Source organism: Anolis carolinensis, unplaced genomic scaffold, assembly GCF_035594765.1.
Source record: "Anolis carolinensis isolate JA03-04 unplaced genomic scaffold, rAnoCar3.1.pri scaffold_8, whole genome shotgun sequence".
Taxonomy (NCBI): Eukaryota; Metazoa; Chordata; class Lepidosauria; order Squamata; family Dactyloidae; genus Anolis; species Anolis carolinensis.
The window spans coordinates 19,685,504-19,713,167 of NW_026943819.1; the positions used below are offsets into that span (position 1 = coordinate 19,685,504).

A 27,664-nucleotide genomic window follows, 5' to 3' on the forward strand; every position below is an offset into this window, starting at 1 on the left:
CGCTTTTCAACTTTTATTTTGGAGAAGAAAAAGCTCTGCTCTTTCAAGCAAAACTTTTAGTCTTCATTGAAATTCCTTCAGTGCTTTTGTCAGGGAAAAATTGCACTACACTCCATTTTTTTGTTATACTTTACTTTAGGGCTGGTAAGGGTATAGCCTTTAGATGTGGCTGGATCACAGCTCCCAAAAGCCCTGGCTATGATAGCCAATGGTAGTGGATGATGAAAAATGCTGTCCTACAGCACCCAGAGGACGTCTCACATTCTTTCAACTGTAACATGGCATAATTTTAATGTTGAATTCTTGATAATGCTGTGCTTGCCAAGTTCAACTCCCTTTGCACCCTGAGCTAAGCTTTGCTTCAAGTCTAAGGAATGGACCATGACCTCTGATGGAGTCACTGCTTTGGGATGAAGCAATCATTCTATTCTACTACTATCAGCTGAATAAGGCATTGCTTCACACTAGTATCCATTTTTAAAAGACACTTGGAAAAGGAGTTTGTTCCTGACTCATATAAGTTAAAACATTAATTAACGAAAGTGAAAAGTACATGATTGATCATATATGGTCTTCCAGAGTTCTATACCAAAGTATCATAAAAATTTATATAGTGTAAAATCTTATGAGTCTCATTTCCATGATCTGTTCTTAGTGTTGGGGCTATATCTGGACATTGAATAAATAATAAAGCAGATTATGAATAAAATCACTCTGTATTAAAGTCTGAACTTTAAATAAAATACTTAGCACTGAATATACAGTAGAGTCTCACTTATCCAACATAAACGGGCCAGCAGAACATTGGATAAGTGAATATGTTGAATAATAAGGAGGGATTAAGGAAAAGCCTATTAAGCATCAAATTAGGTTATGGTTTTACAAATTAAGCACCAAAACATCATGTTATACAACAAATTTGACAGAAAAAGTAATTCAATATGCAATAATGCTATGTAGTAATTACTGTATTTATGAATTTAGCACCAAAATACAGTAGAGTCTCACTTATCCAAGCTAAACGAGCCGGCAGAAGCTTGGATAAGCGAATATCTTGGATAATAAGGAGGGATTAAGGAAAAGCCTATTAAACATCAAATTAGGTTATGATTTTACAAATTAAGCACCAAAACATCATGTTATACAACAAATTTGATAGAAAAAGTAATGTTATGTTTTAATTACTGTATTTACGAATTTAGTACCAAAATATCATGATATATTGTAAACATTGACTACAAAAATGGCTTGGATAATCCAGAGGCTTGGATAAGCGAGGCTTGGATAAGTGAGACTCTACTGTATCACGATGTTTTGAAAACAATGACTACAAAAATGCGTTGAATAATCCAGAACATTGGATAAGCGAGTGTTGGATAAGTGACTCTACTGTATTTGAGGGGCAGAGATTGGCACCTTGGATAGCTCCATTTAAATCTGTGAGTCACCGATTTCTCCCCCTCCTCAAGCTCAACACACAAACCTGTCTCAATTTCTACACCTCTCCCCTTGTATTTTCCTTCTGGTGCATTCCTTTTACTCCAGGACAAACATGAAAAAGAGCTGGGTCTAAAGAAACCCAAGCTTTTCATTGTTTTCTTCAGCCTAGACAGGAATTCACTCTATACCAAACAACTTTTTAAAAAAGGTCTCTTTGTTCATCTTGAAGGAGCCGCCTGGCACAATACTCCGTTGTACGGGTGGCTTTAATAGAGGGCCAGTTTCTTTGCAAAGTGTAGTCCGGAGGAGAGAGATGAAGGGGTGTGTGAAGGGGGAAAGGACTGGAAAGTTTCTATTGGATGCTGTTCAGAAGCCTTTACCCAGCAGGAGAAACCCAGCATGGAAAGAAAACAGAGTGCAGAGTGGAAAGTGCTGACTCTGAAAGCCAGGGCTGGCATGTGTAGCCAGCCAGCCAGCCAGCCCTTCTTGAAGCCACCTGCAGTTGCAAGAGCAACCCAGGCTTTTCTCCTTTTTCCCATCCCGAAGCTGATGCACAAAGGGCCGTTGCTTCTGCCAGGACAACCTGGGGGCTGGAGCAAGCAGGCAATCCAACTGGCACCACCCTCCATGAATGAGCCAGAGTGAGGCCTTTGTGGGGTTAGCTCTAGGACAAAGTGTCTCTGTGAGCTTTTCCTGGACATAATCATTGTAAAACATTTTTATGAGTGGCTTTTAAAAAAGAGATAATCAAACCAAGACACACAACAAAATTTCAACCCCTTCTTAGAAGAGATAAAGAGTTGTATCTCCAAGTTTTTTGTTTTTCTTTTTCCTGTCAGGAGCAACCGGAGTTGCTTCAGGAGTGAGAGAATTGGCCGTCTGCAAGGATGTTGCCCAGGGGACACCTGGATGTTTTGATGTTTTACCATCCTTGTGGGAGGCTTCTCTCATGTCCCCGCATGGAGCTGGAGCTGATAGAGGGAGCTCATCCACGCTCTCCCCGGGTGGGATTCGAACCTGGCAGAGCTTCAGGTCAGCAACCCAACCTTCAAGTCATGAGGCTTTTATCCCCTAGGCCACCGGAGGCTCCTTATCTCCATCGTTGATGCTTTGCCATTATTCCATTGCACTTTATTGACCATTTTAGCTGTGAAACTACCTCTCCCCATTTTGCAATATTCTGCACTTTGGCCCAGATCTGTGTATTAGTCTCCTGTTTTTAACATTTTATGCTGTATGTTTTTTATGACTGTTTTATTGATGCTGATGTTTTATTGTTGGGATATTTGTTTTATTGTCTTGTTGTTGTTATTATATTGTTGTGTCAGGCAAGGCCCCATGTAAGCCGCCCCGAGTCCCTTCGGGGAGATGGCGCGGGGTATAAAAATAAAGTTGTTGTTATTATTATTATTATTATTATTATTATTATTATTATTATTATTATTATTATACTATTATTAAGTGATACTGTGGCATCATTTTTATTTCAAAGTACTGCAAATTACAATCTTCTTTCAATGATGGGGAGTTACATTATACAGGAATATCTTAATTAATTAATTAAAAATCTTAATTTTTCACAGTCCAGTTCCCAACTCCTCCATATCTTTTGTCTGGCTGGTGTTTGTTTTTTACTAGTGTCAGCAGTGGGAAAGAGGGCTGGAAAAATATGGACTTTTGTAAACAATCTAGCAGAGTTTGAGCAGGTGAAGAACAAGTATTTCCTAAATTCAATAAATCTGTCTAAAATGAGTGTCTTCTTCCCTCTCCTACACAGCCATAGAAGCTCTCTCCAGTTTTCACTCTGTCAGTCCCATCAAGATTACACAAGGATCCTAAGTGTTGAATCCTCTGCCATAACAGAATCTTGCAAACAAAATAATCTATATGTTGTCAAAGGTTTACAGGGTTGTTGTATGTATTCCGGGCTGTATGGCCATGTTCCAGAAGTATTCTCTCTTGATGTTTCGCCTACATCTATGGCAGGCATCCTCAGAGGTTGTGAGGCATGGAGAAACTAGGCCAGGAAGCTTAATATATATCTGTGGGAAGTCCAGGGTGTGAGAAGAGGTCTTTGTCAGTTGGAAGCCAGCGTGAATGTTACAATTAATCACCCTAATTAGCATTGGAAAGGTTCGTCTCTTGCCTGGGGGGCATCCTTTGTTCAGAGTCATTAGCCGTCCCTGGAGCTCCTCTGCCCTCAGAGTGTTGCTTCCCATCTACTGTTCTGATTTTTGAGTTTTTTAATACTGGTAGCCAGATTTTGTTCATTTTCATGGTTTCCTCCTTTTTGTTGAAGTTGTCCACATGCTTGTGGATTTCAATGGCTTCTCTGTGTAGTCTGACATGATAGTTGTTGGAGTGGTCCAGCATTTCTGTGTTCTCAAATAATATACTCAAAAATTAATCTTTACATCATCCAGAAGTGTTTTGACTCATTCTGGTGTGGATTAGCCTAAGTGAGGTTATACCCAGGTGTGATTACACTTTGTTTCTAAGCAAAGTGTTATGATCAATATACTTTTGTCCATGCAACATCTTCATGGTGTGAATATGTGGTTATTTCTTGATGTCATTTCCAACTTTCTGCAACTCTTAAGCATACCTTGCTCTCAGTTGTGGTTATTTGTGTATTTATTTGAACTATTTCCATTTTGAAACATTGTTGGGGATGTTTAAAGGAGTGATTGCATTTACAATGTGCAAAGGATTCGGATCCAGGAACTCCATTCAATAGAAGAGGCCTATTTCATCAACTGTCCTCTGCCATACCTCTAAGGTTAAGCCACCTTTAGCCGAGCAGCCTCTCTGTCACTGGGGTCATTGAGAGGTTTTTTGATGGAAGGCAAATACAAACCAGATCCTGAAATGTCACTCTTGACTGGGGCTCAGAAGTGGCCGCTGAAAGGCTAACCATCTTTTCCCTATCTTATCAGATGAGATTGGTATGTTTGAGATCCTTGAAGGACTTAGGAAGTGTGTTGTGAGTTTGTTAACAAGTTAAAGGAGAGATAAAAACAGCCTGGGATAAAGAGGGCAGGAACTTTTCCATGGGAGACCTTTGGGGTTAGAATTTTTTTTTCATGTCAGGAGCGATTTGAGAAACTGCAAGTCACTTCTGGTGTGAGAGAATTGGCCATCTGCAAGGACGTTGCCCAGGGGATTCCTGTATGTTTTTTGACGTTTTTACCATTCTCGTGGGAGGCTTCTCTCATGTCTCTGCATGGAGTTGGAGCTGATAGAGGGAGCTAATCTGTGCTCTCCCCGGTTGGACTCGAACTGGCAACCTTCAGGTCAGCAACCCAACCTTCAAGTCATCAGTCCTGCCAGTACAAGCGTTTAATCCACTGTGCCACCCGCGGGCATGTATTTGAATATGTCTTTATTGTGACACGATGACAACCAGTGTTAGTGTGAAGTATACTTAGTGACCATATTTATCCCATTTGTATCCCATCTTGCCTTGCCGTGTACATCAGGGGTCCTCAAAGATTTTAAGCTAAGGGCCAGTTTAGGGTCCCTCAGACTCTTGGACTGGACTAAAGTTTGAAAAAGAAATGAATGCATTCCTAATGTTGCTGTACTACAAGACTGATGAAAACTTTTTAATATAATTTTAGTCTTGATGTTGTTGTAGTCTGTGGTGTTGTGGTGACCACAAACAATTGAGACATCCAGAGTTTGTGCAAAGCGTGTGGCTTCTGTTGCATTTCCAGCCAACTGCCCAACTTCAAACAAGCAAAGTTTCATGTACCCACTATATACCTGAGCAGTTGTGTAAAATGGGTGTTGCTGAATCAATCACATTATTTCCACTTCTAGACAAAAAAACAGAAGTACAGTAGAGTCTCACTTATCCAACACTCGGTTATCCAACGTTCTGGATTATCCAACGCATTTTTGTAGTCAATGTTTTCAATATATCATGATATTTTGGTGCTAAATGCGTAAATACAGTAATTACAACATAACATTATTGCGTAATGAACTACTTTTTCTGTCAAATTTATTGTTAAACATGATGTTTTGGTGCTGAATTTGTAAAATCATAACCTAATTTGATGTTTAATAGGCTTTTCCTTACTCCCTCCTTATTATCCAACATATTCACTTATCCAACGTTCTGCCGGCCCGTTTATGTTGGATAAGTGAGACTCTACTGTACACCAAAGAGGTGAGGAGACACAGTTGGGTGATGCCTGCATGCCAGAGCCTTACAGAAGCTGGTTTATAAAATTTCACAATCTATTTTGTTTACAATCTGACTTACCATTTTTGGGAAGATCAGTCATTTTGCAAATGTCTTGGCAGGGACAACCAGCAACACACACAGCCACCCCCTCACACTTTAGTCACTCGCTCACCCTTGTAAAATGAAGAAGGTAATATAGTTTGTACAATTACAGAGCATGGAAAAATGGTTGTGAAATAAGGTGGAAGCAATGACTTTATGAGGCTCACATGGTGTTCCCAAACTATTGCATATCTCCTAAAAGCAACACAGGAGATATCTGAGCAAAGAATGCACTGACCAAATGAGTATTTAATCCTCTTCCATATCCAATTATCTTTCCCTGAAACTTGTCACTACCAATTTCTTCCCAACTGAGTACTAAAGTCACCTCCAATTTTTTTTTCATGTTAGAAGTGACTTGCAGGTCATTTCTGGTGTGAGAGATTTGGCTGTCTACAGAGAGACATTGCTCAGAGGATGCCGGATGTGTTACTAGGAGGTTTCTCTCATGTCCCCACAAGCTAGAGCTGATGGCCGGGAGCTCACTCCATCTCGCAGATTCAAACCAACAACCTTCAAATCAGCAACCCAAGGTTCAGGTCAGCAATTCACAAGGGTTTAACCTATTGTGCCACCACGGCTCCTCCAAATGAGAATTTATCATGTCAGAAGCGAATTGAGAATACAGTTATAATGTATAGAAAAACCACAAAGTTAAAAAAAATGGCATTATACTAAATTTCCCTTGGCCAGAAGCTGGCCACTTCGAGTGTCTCTGGTGTTGTCATAAGAAGGTCCTCCATTGTGCACGTGGCAGGGCTCAGGCTGCATTGTCGTAAGTGGTTTGCTCTACTTTGTAGCCCCATTTCTTAAGGTTGAATGAGATGAGAAGGGTCCAAGCTTGTTTTCTTTTGCTCTGGAGACATGTGGCAATGGACTCAAATTGCAAGGAAAATATTCCACCTAAATAATAGGAGGAACCTTCGGATGGTAAGAGCTTTTTAGCAATGAAATATGCTGCATGGGAGTGTGGTGGAGTCTCCTTCTCTGAAGGTTTTTAAGCAGAAGCCGGATGGCCAACTATCAGGAATGGTTTTTTAAAAAATATAATCTTTATTAAAGCTTTTTTCAATATACACATTAAAATAAAGAATAAATAGACTAAGAGAAAAGGAAAAAGAAAAGATATAAGAGAGAAAGAAAAAAAAGAGAAGATAAAATAATATGAGGTATGGAAATAGTGGGAAGTAGAAGGAATGTGGTAAGTGAGAAAGGGGGGGGGGGGAATCCAGTTAGAAAAGGATTAAAAACACAATTAAAAAGAAAGGAAAAAGAATTTATATAGTTTTGACTTCCGGGCATCTTCTTGGAGGTTTTTCTTCCTTTTCTTTCTTCATCCATTTTTCTCTTTCTCTTTCTCCTTGTCTTCTTTCTCTTTTTCCTGTTCCGGTGATAATTTCCTTTCTCTTTCTCTACTTCTTCTTGTTTATTCTATTACTTTATCTGGACCTATCTCTATATTATTATTATTATTATTATTGTTATTTTTAATTTATTTATTTATTTATTTATTTTTATTTATTTATTTTTTAAATTTTAATTACTATTTTTCCAATATTTATTGTTGTTATTTTTATTTTATCCTCTTATTTGTTTTATCTTTATCTTCTATTTCCCTCCTAAATATTTTGTTACAATGTCCCAATCTGTCTCCTTTATTGGGTTTCCCTTACTTTTTGCGAGTAGAAAAGTAAGCCTATCCATGTTTTTAATTTCTTGAATTTTTTTCTGCCGGTCTTCTTTCTTTGGGATTTCGGTTTTTTTTCATAACTTTGCATAGCAGATTCTTGCTGCTGTTGTTAGTAAGAATAGAAGTTTACCTTTATTCTTTTCTAGTTTTTGTTTATGTATACCTAATAGCCATAGTTCTGGTTTCATTGGTAGTTTTACCGCAGGAATGTTTTGATTGTGTGTTCCCACATGGTAGAGGGTTTGACTGGATGGTCCTTGGCAGGCCCATAGCCAGGATTTTGATTCGGGGGTGGGGGTGGGGGGTGAATCTGAGTGAGAGAGGATCTACCCTAGAAAACCTTTTGTATTGTTATCCCAATACCCCCATGCATATGGGATATATTGAACATGGTGATCAGATCATGATATGAATAAACATAACAGTTTAAATAATAAATGTAAGGCCTTCTCTCGGACCATCCTGAGAATTTGGAGGGGGGGCTCAAGCCCCTCAACCCCCCCCCCCCCCCCGGTCTGGTCTTGGGGTCTTTTCCAATTCTATCATTCTATATAGATCCAAAAAGACTTAGAAAGTCTTGACACTACCTGAAACTTGAACATCATGGGTCACCTTTGTTTTGTGGGAGGGATTGAAGAGGTTAATCAATTCTGGCAAAGTTTGTAGGGGAGAAATAGCACAATGACAACCCCCTTTACATTCACTGTTATCATCAAACACCCACGTTCTGGTTAATTGGAACAGTTGCATATGGCAAACCTGTTTACTAAGGAAACATGCAGTTCTAATGCAAGACAGAACTTGGATTAAGCATTTATGGCAAGGAAGCTACTTCAATCACAAACAACACTGAAGTGCCACTTCTCTTCTTTTTTTCTGCTTGTAAAATAAAACAAAAGGTGGCATTGTGGTTTGGGATCCCAGGTGAAATAAAGGACAAGCAGCCTGTACAGTTAATGATTGTATAGAAGGGGGAATTTCAGCAGGTATCATCATGCAAGTTTCCCTTGATGGCATGCCCTCTTTTGCACAACCATGAAAAGTACAGAAGCCTTATCCTTTATTTTACCCAATAATCCTTACTGTAATGCTTGCACAATGCCATTGGTTGCTGCTTACTGAGTAGACAAATTAGAATGAGATTGTTTCATATATTTTACATCATTAGTAGACACTGGCACAAACCATATTGTCAGTTCCAATTAGAGCATCTTTGGCCCCTTCCACACAGCTGAATAAAATCGCACATTTTCTGCTTTGAACTGGGATATATGGCAGTGTAGACTCAGATAACCCAGTTCAATTGTGGGATTTTTTGACTTGATATTCTGGGTTATATGGTTGTGTAGAAAGCCTATCTTGTACCTTCTGTAACATCTAATTCCTTTTTCTAAGCAAGTAGAATATTTTCATATTTGGGTTTGAGTATGTGACATTTGGGGTGCAGTTCCATTAAAGCACACTTAGATGCACACTGTCAGATAATGCAGTTTAAACTGCATTATATGGTCAGTGTACACCCATATAATTCAGTTTGAACTACATTGAACTGCACCATATGGGCCTACATTGGCTGTATAACACAGTTCAAACTGTATTATTTGGCAGTGTAGATCCAGCTCAACTCTGCTGCTCTGTCAGGGCTAATTCCATATACTTTGTGGATTAAAAAGAAGAGGGTGTATTCCTCCATTCTACTAAGAGAAGTCAATTGTATGGATAAGTGAAATTTATTTTATTGTGGTAATCTCTGAGCGGTTAGACTCAATTTAACCCTCTCTGAGGAGATTCCACCAAAATCAGCAGAGTAGCAAAACAAAGCTTTCAAATGCAACAGTTACTTACACGGGGTGAGCAAGAGAAGCCTTTGTCTAGTTAGGATTGCAATGGACTACAGTCTCAATAAAAGTTCAAAAAGTATTTATTCAGGTAAAAAGAACTCCATTGTAGATAGAAAGGCTTGGGAGCTGTCTAGTCTACTCTAGACTGGTTTCTAAGGAAAAATAAGAAAGGAAAAATAACAAGCATCTAAATAGTTACATCTTGCCAGGAGAGATGGCAAGATGCTTCTTGTCAGAGAGAAACAAAATGGTTCCAACCTCATGGTCCAGTTTATTGGGGCCATAAAAGATATTCTGACCAATGGGAAGTTAGTGTCCCTAAAGATTTACATTTCTACTAACTTCAAAGTAAGGGATGTGACATAAACAGGATAGAGTGAAACACAGTAAAGCCTATCTAGGCATGCTTGGAAACAGGAAAGGATTCCCTCAATCTAACTCTATCATCTATCTAACTACGTTTGGACTTGAGTAGTCCAGGATGATTCCCAACATATTCAACGTAAGAGAAACCTCCGTTGGAGGGATTCAGAGTACAATATGACTTCATATCAACAGTAATGTGTCCCAAGAACTCCTTTGGATACCTGAAACTTGGATAATAGCATACCCTATAGGTTTATTATACTTGGAAGGAAAATCATATTATAGTATTGTATTCGAGGATTTAGACACCTTCTATACTGCCATATAACCCAGTTTAAAGCTGATAATTTAGATTTTAGATGGAAGTGTAGAAGGGGCCGTAGAGGTACATAAATGTGTGGAATGGTTTTGTTTTTAGAGGGGAACATGGGTAAGTGCAATTGTGGATATTGAATCTGTTAAGCAATGTAGGGGATATTAAGTGATGTAGGGAAGATCCTACATCGCTTAACTACTTTATTTTCCAAGAGACTACAATTGTCAGCGGGTAGGCAGTGCTGTCACCTCCACACCATCCATTAAATGGTCCATCAAGGCAACAACTTCTCTATGTCTATTGTCTAATGTCAGAGATGGCCTCGTGCATCTATACTCCACGCATTTAAACTAACATTGGCTTGGGGACAATGCTGACTAGAGTGACGTCACTTTCTGAATTTCTTTTCCAGACCAAGGATTCAAAAGGTTCTATCATTATGCATTAGCCATGTTCTGCCTTTGCTAAAGCTGGGAACCAAAGAAACAGACCACAATATTGTGATTTTTATTTTTATTTTAAATGGTTTAAAATACAATATGAAATCAGGATACAGTTTATTTCTTAAACAAAAAAACTCTCCAGAAGAATGATGTGCCAGCATCAGCAATTTAAACAAAACCAGCTCCACTCCCTATTAAGTCTTCAGTGTGGGAGGGGTTACTGTTTTGAGTTTTCTTTTTTTTAAAAAACACAGACATCGCTACATCTCTATGCTACCTCAGTTGAGTTTGGTTTTCTTTTCTCAAAAAGCACCTGCTTTTTTTTCTTTAAAAAAACTTGCCTTTTAAGTTGTTTTTTTCAGTTCTATAAAATATAAATTATATGAAAATACAAGTTGGAAAATAGTTGAACAGCATAATATAACAATCTTTTTTTTGCTAAAATTATCAGCTTAAAAACAGGTATAAAAACAAAGACCAAAAAAAGGAAAAAAATAACACAACTTCATATATATTTCTTTCAAAAAAAACAAAAACTTGTTTCACTGAGGCAGTTAATTCCTGGAGATACTTTTGTCTAACATATATGGATACATCAGGTATCATCTATTCAAAATCTTTGGAATGGAGGCAAGAGTTCATTGGCCCCGAAGAGAGCCCAACGGAAGGAGGACTTGAGAAAATAAATTGGCAATTTTGAGGAAACATGAATATCTTATAAGGCAAATCATGACATTAGAAAAGTTGCACACGGGGCTGCTTGATACATAACATTGTCACTGGTGTGGCTTTTCCAAATGTACACCTAAAATGTAACATGTGAATAAGACGAAAACATATATGATAAAAAAATACAGTCATAAGAAAGCCAAGAATCGTTATAGTACAGTGTACATTCAGTTGGAAGCCTAGGTTTGCTCTTTGTGTTTTCCTAGCTCCCATCTGGATATCTCCAACACATTCCTAAATGATTAGCTCAGAACGTTGAGGAATAAAAGGCAGATTGTCATATAATGAAAGCATTGTCGCTGCTTAAATAAAATGCAAGGAAGTAGGATTAGAAATTAGGTTGTAGAATGACTAAATGATTATTGACTGGCTTCTGAAGTTGGAATTATGGAATAAGGCAGGAAAAAGAAATGCAAACCCTATATTCTCCCAGTTGCACTACAAAGCAGGGACTTGAAGAAAAAAGGGAGATGGGATTACCCCAGTCATTGGGATATTTCTCCTGCCCTTTGGATTGTCTGTGTGCCTTAAAGTTGTCTGTACTTCTGGCAACTACATGAATTTCATAGGTTTTTTTTTAGGTAAGGGATACACAGAGGTGATTTTGTCTCTGAAATATAGAGTACACCACCTAGTATGTATTGGTGTTCTCCCATTTAAGGAACCAGAGCTCAGCTTCCAAGGTTAGATGGGATCTGGTACCTTTAGGGCATTTAGGAGAGAGAGGGATCCATTATGACTAAGAGAGCACAATTGAGTGGTGATACATTACTCCAACTTTGAAAGCAAAAATATAGTTTGACATCAAATCAGAAAGGACATCTATTATGTCCTTTCTACTTTCATCTAGTTCAACATGGGTTGTGCGCAGAGGCGATTCAACCACCAGGCCAACTAGGCAGTTGCCTGTGGTGCCATCTTGTTGGGGGCGCCATCGAGGCAACTCCCGTCTCCTACGGCCTGCCTCTCTGCAAGGTATTGAACTGCTTTTTCTGTTGATTTGTTGTAAAACATGATGTTTTAGTGCTTAATTTGTAAAATCTTAATGTAATTTGATGTTTAATAGGCTTTTCCTTAATCCTTCCTTATTATCAAACATTTTCGCTTATCCAACGCTTTTATTTTTCAGTGATTGGTTTAGGGGGGGGGGGCACCAAAATTCTGTTCGCCTACACTTGAAAAATACCTAGGGCCAGCTCTAGTTGTGCGCTCTGTAAAGGGGAAGGACATCAACCGGAAGCAATGACGGAACACAGTGTGAAGACAAAGCTGCCCGTCCATCATTGCCTTCAAAGGCAAGCAGCAAGTCAGGCACAGACATTGACAAGGGACAAATGCCACATATGGTGTCCTGAGGTACTGATGCAACTCTGCTGCCCTTCAAGATCCCTGAGAATACTTTTTGAAAGGTTAATCTTGATTGATCTGGGCCAAAACTTGACTGAGATTTGTAAAACCAGAATCATCTCCAGTACTCTTGGTGGTGAAAAATGATCTACCCACCAATGCATTGCTTGGACCAAACCTTGTCATCTAGACCAGGGAGGGACAATTGTGTGACTCCCATGGCCAGTTCTTCCCTGGGAGGCTCCAGGAGCCACATGAGCTACCAAAAATGCTGAAAGTGAGAAACAAAAAGGAATATGGCAATATCTCATACCTGGTTTTGGAGAAGGTGTATGTATTTTTTAAAGCGAAATTAATTGTTCTGACCTATGTCATAATTTACGCAGGAGTAGGTCTCACTGAATTCAATGAACCTCTCAGCAGACTCATGTTATACGAAAGCATATCCTTTTCTTAAAATGCCCTGGCTGAAAATTTCAGACCATAGGGATATATGTATTCCGATTTTGTAAAATTTAAAATTTGAAAATATTTTTATTTATTTTTTTGTTTCATTTTGGCTATTTCTATGCTACTTAGCAATATGATGCTTTCTGAAGCCCTGGAATGCTTCAGGACACCCATTCAATTTTAGGTCCTGAAGCATTCCCCGAAATTGTATCTTCCAGTTGGCATTTGAAAAGTTTGCATGGAAGGTTGATCCTTTTAGCATTCCTGTGAAAAATGGAAGGACCCAAAGATAATTTGGATCAGCTTTTACTTGCAGGGATATGAAAAGACTACAATGACTCTGGAATCTAAAAAGATAATCTTTCTTTTTGATTTGCCAAGGATATTTCTCCTTTTTTCTTAGATACTGTAACTGACTGCTGAAGAATCCATAGCATACAACGTTAGAAAGGAAATTCATTTTTGAAATTTGAATGTAATCTTTTCTCCTCTCCACTAGCTTTTCATTGCTCTCATCTTCCAATCATATCCTTTCATCTTCCTCATGGAATAAAATGTGGCAAAACCATATGTCCTGAATCCATTTTATCCTTCTTTGCACCAAGACCACTCACCATCAATAGCCCTAGCTCAACATCTTCGTTCTATAGATTCCCAAGAAATACTGAGCTTAACTTTCACCCAGCAAAACCAAGCTCTTCAACCAGCCAAGTCAAAACAAATGGAAGCTATTACTGCAAGTTGTCAACCAACTATGTTGGGTGGCAGCCTTCCTTAAACTAGTGTTCTTCAGATTTGTTGAAATATATTTTTATCTACTAGGCACCAGACTGGAGAATTTTGCTCTACATCACAGAATTCAGAGTATTTTAATTGTGATACCTACTAACCCATGGAGCTTTGAGAACTTTAGTGGAGTCAGGAGTCAAGAAATCTAGACATCTATGCATAAGTAGTCATGATAGTTGAAATCATGCCTACCACTGCATGTTGGTTGTTTAGTCATACCATAGGAATCAATGTTAATACATGGCACACCAAGAGCACTATGCCTCTTCCTCACTGTGGCTGTTTTCTAACATTAGTTGGTTTTTATTCTGAGTGAAGAATATATTTATAAGCCCAACAGACATGCAGTTATTCAGAAAAGCTGTAGAATCCTTCCAACATTTCACAGGCGAAAAATGGGACAGATGTGGCTGAGCAACATCAGAGTGCAGTCAAGCTAGAAAAAGTTATGAATGAAAAAAAAACCTCAAGCCAGAAGAAACTGCAGCAGTTTGCTTTTGCCAGAGCCTACTGGGAAAAGCAAGATTTTTGTCTCCTCCTGTCCTCTTCTCCTCTGAGTTAGTTGAGCAAAAAAATTAATAATAATACTTTTTCAGTATGAATTCAGTGTGCAGCAACAGAAGTAAGCTGAGGAGGAAGGAGAAAATGGAGAAAAATAAATTGAGAACTTTTAAAAACAGCAGAAAAAGTGGTGAGACAGAGAATTAATTAGTCAAACTGAGACAGATAGATCACTGACTTGTCTAGTTCATTAATGGATTTCCTAACAGGCAATATCTTTCTAGGATCTCAACAGACGGTGGTCATTCCCACACTATGGCCTCATTATTCGTTCATGCCTTTTGGAAGCCCATCTTTGAAATACTACTTAAGACTATATTACTGATTATAATGGACAACATTGCCCTCTGAAAACCACAGAGGATGCCTTAAAGCCCTGCCTAGACCACAACTCCTCAGGAGTAGTGCACACTGGAATCCTCTTCCATATAAAATGAAGTGGTCTATTTCAGTATCATGTTCATAGCTTTTATCGTATTCTTTAAAAGCTACTGGAGCAGGGAAATGCTACAATGGATAGCCAGCATGGTTAGAGCATTAGGTTAAGACTCTAGGAGACCAGGATTCATATCTGTACTCAGACATGGAAACTTATTGGTTGACTTTTGACAAGTTACACAACTAAAAAGGTGGCAAAGACAAATCCTTTCTGAACTAGCCTTGCCAAGAAAATACTATGATAGGTTCCAGGGCACACGTGTCAAATGTAAGGCCATGGACCAAATCTGGTCCACCACATCATTATTTGTGGCCTGTGAGGCTTTCAATACTAGAGTAACAGAGTTACTTTTATACAGTCTTATAAATACAAACGGCCCTTTGAAAGCAACCATAAGGGCGATGTGGTCCTTGGTGAAAATGGGTTTGATTCTTCTGTTCTAGGGTTACTGAAAATCAAGAACGACTTGAAGGCAAGCAACAAAATATATCCTTTTCTGAGTGGGTTGAGCATTGGATTAAGACTCCAATACTAAATGTGTCCTCCTTTTCAAAGGATACATTTTCAAAAGGTTTTGATTTCCTGCTCAGGATTTTATACATTGGATTTCAGGCACTTAATGGTTTAGGGTTCTAATTTCAAGTCCTGGCGCAGCATCAACTTTTCCAGTAACCCTGAGAATGACATTATGTCTTCTTTCGTCTCCTATTTTTTTCTCCAAAGGATGAAGAAGCTAGATTTATAGAATTTAAAGGATTTGTATACCCAGTTCGTGCATCCATCAAGAAAAAAAATATTTCATATATAATTACTCCACTACAGGTAGTTGGAAGGTGCTCTGTATAGCTGCATAAAATTAGCAATTGGTGCTTCTAGCCTCAGTCCAATTCTAAGTCCAACTTGAATATACCAATTTGGTGTAGCTCCTCTAGTAAGGCTTTACACTGGAATGTAAATACTTGAGTTGAAACACCAATGATCAATAAATGATGGATGATTGCATTAACTCAATCAAGGATAATTAACGTGCAATGTTCCAGATGTTGTTGAACTATAAATCCCAAATTATGGGAGTCTCAAGGCCATGATGTCAAAAAGAATGCATATAGGATTAGGCAATGAAATTTGAACATCAGAATACAGCCTTTCCTTCAACTCAAAGTGGGAATGAATGTAAGGATAGTATTGTTAGTCAAAAGATTACCAGCTATAATGACAGAACAAGGGAGTAAAGTGCAGGAGCCTCAGTGTTAAAGCAAAACAGCCACTCATTTACAACTCTTGTCTTCTTCTCCCCAGTTGATTTTTTATGGAGATGTCAAGTCTGTCTATTTCTGGTGGGGGTCTACATAGACTCTGTACTTCTTTCCCCTCAATGCTAATTAAATTTACAGCTGGTATAGAAAACAAACAAACACACATATTGCAATACTGAAACCATCTTAGAGCTTAAGACTATTTTAAAAATACTGGCACAAAATTTAATAAAATAACTTTTTTTTTACAATTTTTTAAAAAGTTTTTTGGTCCCCATCTGATAACAATGAGAACAAGATTAACAAAGAAAATCTTATCTTTTTTGAAATGAAAATGATCAAGGATCACAGTTCTCGGCTATTTCAGTTAAAACAGGATGTTATGGGCATTTCCCACAAAAAAGAGAGCCTTATGAGCTTGTGGATTGTCAGTTTATGGCCCTGGGAGGGGAGACAATCGTGAATTAACTGGTTAAATAATTTGTAATGGGCAGTTAACCGTAAAGATCTTTATTCCTGAAATGTTAAAATATAAAACTGAATAAAACCTTCCAAGAACGTTCCAATGAGAAAAGCGGCTTTCTACTCACAGACACATTATGTCACAGTTTCATTCAAAAGCTTAACAGCCTGCCCCTTCACAATCTGATTTTTCTTTGAAATGGAAATGGTGACCACCTAAAACATGTTGTCCAATAGAATTTTTAGATAGGCCTAAGGAATTTCTCCCATACAGGTTTCTCTTCTAGCCCACTTCTTCCATTCACTCATCAGCATCTGGCTTCACATCCAACATGGCATGGAGCTCCTCAGGGGTGTAGCCCAGCAGGCTCTGCAAATCACACACAAAACGGTAGACATAGCGCTTCCCGGCTGTCTTGTGGATGATGTTCTTGTCATAGTAGTAACGCAATCCACGGCTCAACTTCTCATAGTTCATTTTTGGCTTGTTTTTCCTTTTGCCCCATCTCCTTGCCACCTGGAAATATAAAAACCCACAAGGCCAACCATTACGATATATAATATGGACTTTAAAATAAAATATTGGTGTTGTTATTTGTCTGCAAGCAAGGTAGCAAAAAAGCCTTTTCTGGCTAACACTACTCCATCTACAAACCGTATATACTCGAAGATAAGCCGAGTTTTTCAGCCCTTATTTATGATCTGAAAAAGCCTCCCTCGGCTTATAATCGGGTCAAGGTCAAGCAGGCAGCGGAGCCTGGAGGCCACAGTATGTTTTCTTTTCCAAAACCTCCCTTCTCCACTTCTCATCCCAGGCTGGAGTTATCTTATTTATTAAGAAAGAGAGAGACAAGGGAATGTTTTCAAAAGCGAAAGAAGAGTGAGTGAGAGCCTCTTGCAAGCCAGGAAGAAAAAAATATATTGCATGGTGGAAAGGGAAGAAAAAGAGAGACTCTTTCCAAATTTGCAGGATTTATTATTATTATTACTATTATTGCAAGAACGTTTGAGTCAATAGGGAGGGAAGGAGGGAAAGAAGAGCAACAGAAGGTGTACATTTCTTTTTATTCCCAAGGAAACAAAAATGGGGTGGGTTTTTGGGAGAGGAAGGGAAGTTTTAAAAAGCCTTTTCTGGCTACTTTTAGAGTTTGAAAAGGGATAAATAAAAGAGGTGGGAAAGGGGAGAAGAAAAGAGGCCAAAGTTGTTTTTAGGAGGGCTTTGCTTGCATTTCTTCCTTGGGCAAATACATACCCGAAAGCTTGTAAATAATATATAGATTTCCCCCTACAAATACATTAATTTAACATATAAATTTTCCCGTCATATGTTTGCAAGCCTCTGAAAGTCCTATAAAGATATAATTCTCTATATATAGAGCAATGTCTAGATAGATAGATATTAATATAGATATAGGCCTTTTAAATATGCACACACAGAGAGAGAGATGTCTAGATAGATGTAAACATAGATAAATGGGACTTGCAAATATTGCAGGAGGGAAATGCACAGAGGATTTGTAAACTTTTCAGGGGGGAAATGCAAATGTGAAATTAGTATATATAATTATAGAGCTATATATAGCTCTGCATTGATTATATAGGCATTGAATGTTTGCCTGTTACTATGTTGGAAGCCGGCCTGAGTCCCCATGGGGAGATAGATAGAGCAGGATACAAAGGAAGTTATTATGTTGATGATCATGATAATGATGATGATTATTATAAAGTTATTGTTGATACTATATTGTTTTTGTTGACCCTACTTATGCACTTACAGAGTTAGCTTACTGTTTTTCTTTGAAATATGGTAAATATTCAAAAAACATTTACCCCACTTATGCCTCAGTTAATGTAATTTTATTAGTATCTATTTTTATTTTGAAATTTACCAGTAGCTGCTGCATTTCCCACCCTCGGCTTATACTCGAGTCAATACGTTTTCCCAGTTTTTTTGTGGTAAAATTAGGTGCCTCGGCTTATATTCGGGTCGGCTTATACTCGAGTATATACGGTATAATTGTTCAGTGGAGCTGTTTTGAGTTATTGGGATGTGCAATAGTATGTCTCGAAAGAAAATGTAAACCACTCAGCAGCCCATTCTGCAGAATTTGCCTACCACTTTGCAGAAATTGCTCAGATTCACTCTGACTTGGAAGACCATACTGTGCTCTATGTGAAGCTGTCTTTGAAAAGTGCTCAAAAACATCAGTTGGTCCAAACAGTAGCAGCCAGGCTATTCACTGGAGCTGGCTACAAAAGTTGCGTGCAGAACCCATTTTCCTTTGTTACATTTGTTCTTTTGGATTTTCGTTACCTTCGGGAGCATGTAACAGGAAGCCCCCCCCCCCCCAATAATGGGCTTGGGGCTCACCGAAAAAACCAGGACAGAAAACAGTTCTGCCCTGCCTAGACCCAGCAACAGATGAAAGGTCCTCTCTCCACCCTAGCTGCCATTGCTGTGGCCTTGGAGGGCAAGAAAAAGAGGCAGGCACTGCTCTCTCTTTTTCTGTTTCAACTGCCACTGCCCTGGTCAACGATGGAGAAAAGAACCGGCATCACTTGCAAAAATTATTCCCCTCTCCCACTGCTTTTTCCTTTTCCTTGTGTGTCCTTCGATTGTAAACTTTAAGGACTGGTTTCTTCTTTCTCTTTTTCTTGTAAAGCAGCATGTATAGCGATTGCATTACATAAATAAACAATAATGATTATAACTAATAAGTTTGATGTGAATCATACATACCTCATCAGGATCCGAGAGTTTGAATTCCCAGCCATCCCCTGTCCAGCTGATGAAAGACTGGCAGGATTTGTCTGTGAGAAGCTCCAGCAGGAATTGCCACAGCTGGATGGGTCCACTACCTAAGACAGCAAAAGAACATGAAGGAAAACCAATCAAATTAATAATGAAATCCATGATAAGACTCTCTGTTCTGTAGGAGCAATAACAACAGCCAAGGTTAGCAGCTGGAAGAAATGCTGGGTTTCTAATACTTCTACACAACCTATTTCACAGTCAGATATACCAATAATCCAGATTTTATGGGCCTTGCAACCTGCTAGAGGTGTCAGTAATTTTTTTTTTGCTCCTTGAACAATCCCTATAAACGGTTTGAGAACTGGAACTCTGTCCACTTCCTTTTTTCTTCTTCGGGTTTTGTTAATCGGTCATTTATTTATTTATTTACAGCATTTATATTCCGCCCTTCTCACCCCAAAGGGGACTCAGGGCGGATCACATTACACATATAGGCAAACATTCAATGCCTTTTAACATAGAACAAAGACAAACAAACATAGGCTCTGAGCGGGCCTCGAACTCATGACCTCCTGGTCAGAGTGATTCACTGCAGCTGGTTACAGCTGGCTTGCTCTCCCGCCTGCGCCACAGCCCGGGTCATGGCTGGTACAGTCCACAATGGGGATTTCTGGGCTAGCATAGTGGCTCTCAGACCCTCTAATGTTTCCTCCTCCGTAATAATCCAAGCAAGCTCAATTTTGCATTTCAGATCTTGTTTGGATGCTTGCAATTTACACAGGAATTCACACTTCAATAAGTTCAAAACAAAACCGGTATATAAGAAGTAGGACTTCTTACCATGATGGGACCTCATCAGCAACACTGGTTTCCAGTATGTTTCTTGGCCTAATTTAAAGTATTGGTGTTAAAGATCTTAATGGCTTTGGGCAATAATAATTAAAGTGAGTGCCTCATCCAATAGTAGGAATTTTGGAAGAGGGCACCATAAAGTAAGGATTAAACTTCTAGATGATTATGGTTTAGTTCAGGAGTGATCAACAGGGCAGGAGTCTATCTTAATTAATCACATCACCTTTGCTTAGGTCCATTTTTCTAGCCTGTTTTGGCCTGGAAGAGTAAGAGTCACAAAAATTGCGAAGCTGTTATATTTCGGTAGCAAATATACATTGACTACAAATTCAGCTGGGAGCTTTGGGGGTCTGGGGTGAACTACCAATCTTCAGGACCCCCTTCCAACATTGTCTCAGTCCAGATTCTAAAGAAAAGTAGCTCCCTGTGCAAAGGACAAATTCATTGTCAGAGAAATGTGAAAGGAATTGTACACTTCCAGAACTGGGAATTGCAAAAGTCACCAAATGACAGGGCACCTGGGAAAGTGTCAGGTAACACTTGCCAACAACCTCTTTTCCATCCAGCTATTAAAAGTACTTTCACTTAACTATTAAAGTATTAAATGTTTCACTCTGGCAATTCTAAAAAAGGAGGTATTTTTCTGTTGAACAGGAAAAAATTGAGAACTGAAGGCAGAGTTTGGAAGACTTCTGTCTGTCTCCAGTGGTGGGCAAAGTGGGGCCGGGCTGTGGCGCAGGCTGGTAAACAGCTGCTGCAATAAATCACTCTGACCATGAGGTCATGAGTTCGAGGCCAGCCCGTGGCGGGGTGAGCACCCATCAATTAAAAATAAAAAATAGCCCCTGCTCGTTGCTGACCTAGCAACCCGAAAGATAGTTGCATCTATCAAGTAGGAAATAAGGTACCACTTATAAAAAAAGTGGGGAGGCAAGTTTAACTAATTTACAATGTTGGAATGAGGAAGTGCCATCAGAGTGGATGATGAAGCAGCTGCTCCCCCCGTGGCCAGAATCGAACATCCCCGCAGGAGAAGGTTAAATTGCCTCTGCGTCTGTCTGTCTGTTGTCTCTGTCTCGGCTCGATGTGTTTATGGGCATTGAATGTTTGCCCTATACGTACATAATGTGATCCGCCCTGAGTCCCCTTCGAGGTGAGAAGGGTGGAATATAAATACTCTAAATAAATAAATAAATAAATAAATAAATAAAGTGTAACAATGTAATGCCATACTGTTTATTTCTTATATGTTCTAAAAGGGCAGGGTATTATCTCTAGATCATCCAGGGTGTTGTTGTTGCTGCATTAAGAAAGTCAGTGGGATGGTGCATTTGGAACCTTAGTTCCTGGTTCTCTAAACAAGATTATATTTTTGGCATCAGAGTGAAGGAGGAGTCATTCCGCTGCCATGAAGGCCTCGCCTGCTCCAAACAGCTCTTGGCCACAGCCTGACCTCCAACACACTCCTGCCCGCGTCTTGCTTGCTGCCTCCCCTGACCTTGACTTTTTGTTCCCTGGCTGTGTTTACTGAGATGTGATAAAGAGCAGGCAGGTATGAAAATTATTTGGCATGTTGATGCAGGAACAAGCCGCACAATCTCATTGCGCGCGAAAACTCGGAGCCAGTGAGTCAACTCAACAAGCTATTCATGTAAGAATAAGCAAAGCCTGTGTGTTTGGGTGGCTGGATGGATGACCAAGACTTAGTGTCTCTCGTCCTTATTTAGCTTGCCTCAGACTTTAAATAGCCCACCTTCCAACATTCAAAGTCAGCACCTTTCTCAGCCTTTCTTTTTCTCTTCATTTAATCACACTGATGGTGGGTGCCTAAGGTTTTGACAATGGTGTGAGCTTTATGGAAGAAGACCAATCTTTCCCAGGGACCATAGAAAAAGCTCAAAATGACCCAAAAATAGGGAAAAAAGAACATCAAACCAAAAAGTGCCTAAAGCTCCACTTAAAGTTCTGAAGAATAGAAATGTATTTTGCTAGAACAAGTTATACTGCACAGAGGTGCTCTTGGTGTCTTCCAGGAGAGCTCATTCACCTGTTTTTGTTCGGGGTCACAAATACAATCTTGAGAGGCCACAGTTTGCACACTCCAACCTTAACCATCATCTCCAGAGTAAGGAACACAGAATAGATATGTAACTTCTTGTTGATTTTTGACATTTTCCTATTTTTTAAAAATACTTTTTTCCTCTTTGAGTTGTCTGCAAAATTCTTTGCTGCCCTTCCCTATTATTTGGGCACCCACACACTTTTGTTGAGTGTAAATCTCACAATGGCTTTTCAGTGCCCATTTCCTTTTGCCAAATTTCTTGTGGCCATGTGGGTTTGCATCTAAACCAGCAAAGTGAAGCTGGCCAAAAATATGTTCCAAGTTCTCAAGAGCTGAAGCTCAGAGATGCGGAATAATTTCTGAAAAACCTGCATGTGTTCAGTAATTTCAAAATCCCTATATATAGCTTGAAGGAACCCTGTGGGCACAATAATCTTAGGTTCCCAGGATGGATGTTCCAACCCACTGTAGCCATGAATTTATTGAAAACTTGGGAATCACATTTAGAATATGACATCCCTCTGTGGCTTTATTCCTACTACTTGAGTTTTTTTTTTTTTGAGAGAGAGAGAGAAAGTCCCCACTTTCTTATCTTAAACCCTATATTGTCAGAATGGATATTCTTGCCCTTCCTATCTACAATGAGTATTTTTAAAACTTGTTACATTTATATAAAAAACAGGCACATGCAACAAAACATAACCCAGTCCATTAAAAAATCTTGATGTTTTTGTTTTTAAGCCTGTTCCTGTGATTATCTGAGGCACCGATTGAGAAAATATATAATAATATATAATAAATATAATAATATAATATATTGTATATACATATAATATTGACAATATTATATGTATTATGATATAATACTGATAATAAGACAATTTAATAATATTAATTGTATACTATATATTAAATGTAATATTACTAATAATATTACAATGTAATGATATAGTACAATATAATAATTTTATGCTAGTATTGTACTATGCCAATAATATAATGTATTGTATGTGAATATAATTTGTAAGCCGCTCTGAGTCCCCTTTGGGGTGAGAAGGGCGGCATATAAATGTAGTAAATAAATAAATAAATAAAATTACATTGGATAGACCACAACAGCTCCTGTTTCTTAGATATGGCTATCATAGTTTTCTATGGGTGAGCAAATGGCAACTGGTAGATGGCAAAAGTTCTGGATCTCAAAAACTAGAGCCGATAGGGAAACCTGAAGCCATTTTTGGAATCAGCAGGTCAAATGTACCCTATGTTAAGGCCCTGCTGAAGCATCTTATAGCCCAGTGTTGGCTGGCATTCTGCAGCAAATTTTCAGGAAAACATTTAACATTTGTAGCTGGTGGGCATATATGTAGTGCTAGTCCCTGGCACACTGGGAGAAAAATCCTAGCATTCCTGCACAGGAATAACTTAAGAAGCACTGATCAAGGATATTATTAAATAAACAGTTATCAATATTTATGAGGAGACAGCATTCAGTAATCACAATTCATCAGAGAAAATTTCATGAAAGTTCTTCCATTTGTTGATTGTAATCCTGTTGTGAAGACAAGCCTTAGGTACTTCACCAGAGATTACCACTAATGATTGAAACTGCTGGTTATTTGCTCAACATCTTACCAGGCTGCCAAAACCCTACTTCCTATATGCTTTAGCAGAGTGCTAAATATTATCAAGCACTTTTAGATTTTCATTAATACAGTCAGAATTCAGCAAGAGTCACATGCCAAGCATTGGTGTATGTTTTAGTTGCGTATGTGCCAAGTGAAGCTAGAACCAAAGCCAGAACTTCTCAGAGTAGCTGTGGCTGAATAGGACCACACCTGTCTCCAGCTTCAAGGAAAATCAGTTCCAGGAAGCAAGTGATAAACACAAGTCTCTCAATAACAGAAAAAAACGTTTAAAAAATCATGGAAAAACCATACAAAAGCAGAAGAGAGCCATAATTGTGTGTACAAAAACACACAGCTTAAGCCTTTTGTGTTGGTTTAAAACAATTTACTATTTCTTTGATTACTATATTTGCTGGCGACTTTATAAAATCCAATTCTCTAAGTGATATAAGATCAACTATAAAATAAAATTATAAAACAAAATGAAGACAAAGGCCCAACAATTAATAAGAGCCAACTATGATATACAATGAGTTTCATTGAGAGCGTGTGGCTCCCAATCTAGTTTTACCATTTCAACAATTAAGGTCTATTTCACATCTCTTAATGAAACAAGTTTTATATTGTTTTATAGATTATATTTATAGAACCCCTGGATATTTGGGGTCTTTAATGTCTACCTATTCTCATTATTAATTTCCATAGGATTTTCAGATTCATTGCACTTTTTAGTGGATTCAAACACTGAGATATTTCACTAAGATGGGAAATAATTTGATTGGATTCAATGTTCTAGAACTCTTCGCACATCTCCCTAATTTTTTGGCCAAAAAGGCACCTGATAGAATCACAAAATTATAGTTTGTGCATACAAAACAGTGCATGGTTTTATAATGTGAACAGAACAGCTAAAAGATGCATGACTATGTGCTTTCAAGTAACCTATTCACTTATGGAGAACTCATTAATTTTATTAGGTTTTCTTAGGTAAGGGATATCAGATGTGGCTTTGCCAGTTCCTCATATAGCTGAGAAAAATACAGCCAGCAATCAGTCGTGAAAACTGGTACAGTAGAGTCTCATTTATCCAACACTCGCTTATCCAACGTTCTGGATTATCCAAAGCATTTTTGTAGTCCATGTTTTCAATACATCGTGATATTTTGGTGCTAAATTCGTAAATACAGTAATTACTACATAGCATTACTACATACTGAAATACTTTTTCAGTCAAATTTGTTGTATAACATGATGTTTTGGTGCTTAATTTGTAAAATCATAACCTAATTTGATGTTTAATAGGCTTTTCCTTAATTCCTCCTTATTATCCAACATATTCACTTATCCAACGTTCTGCCGGCCCGTTTATGTTGGATAAATGAGACTCTACTGTATTACTGTTGTATTAACTCTTGTTTTATTGTCTTACTGTGTTTTATTTTTATTTTATTGTATATTGTTCAATGTATTTATGCTGTTGTTTTTGTAAATTGTGCTAGTCGGGCCTTGCCCCATGTGAGCCACCCCGAGTCCCCGTGGAGAGATGGTGGCGGGGTATAAATAATAATAATAATAATAATAATTATTATTATTATACTGATAAACTGCAAAAAGAAATGCAAACATGCAAAAATATAAAATAAATGTGTATGCAATTGAAGATTGGAAGAAAAAATAAATACACTAAGATGGAGAAAATTACAAATAGTAAAATGAGGTGGAGATTTCCCCATGCCTAGATTCAAAATACAGCAAAGCAGAAAAACCCTCTAGCATTGGCATCCAGGGCACAGACAACAAGCTGCCTTTTATGACATGACCTCCAGTGCTATGGGCCCTTTGGAAGTCATTTGGACTCATTCACTGGAGAATCAACCATGTTGCCCATTCAATTTTGGGCACAGCCCGCAAGAAGGTTGCTTTTCCACCCACCAGGAAGAGGAAGAAATTTTCGGGTGCCCCTTGACTGCCGTCTGCTGACCTTTGTCCTAGAGAAGAAGCGAGGACTAAGAATAGAGCCAGTCAGAGGGGGCTCACATGCTTTGTGCCCTTCACAATGACCGCCCTTGTCTTGCCTCCATTGCAGTGAAGAGAGCCCTTGAACAGTAGCCATTGGGGAGTGTCACACGTTAGGAATTCTCTCGCATCATCCGGAAAATATGACTGGCCCAGGAGATTATGAAATAGTGACTACAGTGGGATCCCTGTTTAAGGAAAGTCCCTTTGGGATGTTTGCAACAAGCACGCAACCGCAGTTGTAATTCCAGTTTGCTTCACTATCCCCATCCAAAATGGACAGATGCCATTTCAGCCTTGCATAACCTGGTATTCTCCAGATGTGATAATATGGAACCCTTCAGATGCCCTATAACTCTCATCCGACTAAGAGCTGCCTGCAGATGACAGATGATCTAAATCAGGGGCCCTCAAACTTTTTAAGTGGAGGCCCAATTCATGGTCCCTCAGATTGTTGAGGAGCCGAATTATCATTTGAAAAAAAAATACGAACAAATTCCTATGCATACTGCACATGTCTTATTTGTAGTGCAAAAAGAAAAAAAAACCAACAACAACTATTTATTTATTTATTTACTACATTTATACCCTACCCTCTCTCACCCCGAAGGGAATTCAGAGCAGCTTACAAGTTGTATGTACATACAATATATTATATTATTGGCATAGCACAATATTAGCATTATATATTACTACTAGCTGTGCCCGGCCACGCGTTGCTGTGGTGTCGTCTGGTGGTGTTGGTGAGAAATTGTTGAGGTAGTGGTGGTATTGAATGTCTGTTGTATGGTTGTCTTTATGTTTAGTATGCACACTGAAGTGGATTATATGGCAGTGTGGAGTCAAGATAATCCAGTTCAAAGCAGATAATATAAGATTATAAATGAGTTATATAGCTGTGTGGAAGGGCCTTGAGTCTACACTGCCATATAATCCAGTTAAAATCTGATAATCTGTGGAAGAGGCCTAAGTGAGGCCTAACTGTGCCTGTCCCCTGGACTGAGTAGGTTGCTAGGAGACCAAGTGGGTGGAGCTTAGCCTTCAAACTGGCAGCAATTGGATAAAAACTATTATTCCTCTCCCTGTAATTAGGACTTTATTTTTCTTTTCTTTTTGTTATATCAACCTAGAGTCGTGAATGATGGGTTGTGTTGTCAAATTTCAAGGTTGGGGGGCCTGTAGTTTTGTCGTTTTGTCCGCTGCCCTGATGCCATCACTCTTTTATATATATAGATATTGTCCTATACCACTACCGTAATATTATTAGTAATATTACATTTAATATATAATGTATAATTAATGTTATTATATTGTATAATTATTAGTATTATATTGTATTACATGATAATATTAGTATCAATATTATATGTATACACGACATATTCAATTATTACCATAGCACAATATTAGTAAATGAAAGAACAATACAATATTTAAAAATAAAAACAATTTTAACCAACATAAACCTATCAGGATTTCAATGGGAAGTGTCGGCCTGCTTCTGGCCAATGAGATAGTCAAGTTAAGTAGGATTGTTGGTATTCTGTGCCTTCAAGTCATTCCAGACTTTGGGCGAGCCTAAGTCTTAATACTGAGGGCGGGGGCCAGGTAAATAATCTAAATCATCTGGAGCTTCTCTGGATTGTACAAATATAACACTTGATACCACTTTAACCGTCATGGCTTTATACTCTGGTAAGTAGTGGAAAATCAAAGTCATTGTATTTTCTGCTAGCAGTACAGTATCAGCTGCGTATATCGAACCATTAATGTTCCTTCCTGATACTTTCACATGGATTATGGGAGTTATAAAAAATGGACTACATGACGGAATAGAGGACAGAATAGAGGTCCTTTCTGGTCAGTCAAAAGTCAGATGAGGAAGCAGGGATTTGGAATGAGTTGGATGGGGTTATACTCACCTGACA

The 27,664-nt window shown here is 38.5% G+C and overlaps 1 protein-coding gene across 3 annotated transcripts in view; it reads right to left on the reverse strand.

Moving 5' to 3' along the window:
* Window positions 1-10,445: 10,445 nt before the first annotated feature.
* The window catches only part of ets1 (ETS proto-oncogene 1, transcription factor), a 136,702-nt gene continuing 119,483 nt past the window's right edge, over window positions 10,446-27,664 (reverse strand). For all 3 annotated transcript variants that reach the window (XM_062961466.1, XM_062961465.1, XM_062961467.1), the window contains 2 exons: window positions 19,164-19,278; window positions 10,446-16,940 (listed from right to left, as the gene is read on the reverse strand). In XM_062961466.1, coding sequence (XP_062817536.1) covers window positions 16,725-16,940; window positions 19,164-19,278 — 331 coding nt within the window. In that variant the 3' untranslated portion in view covers window positions 10,446-16,724. The remainder of the gene's footprint in view (window positions 16,941-19,163; window positions 19,279-27,664) is intronic.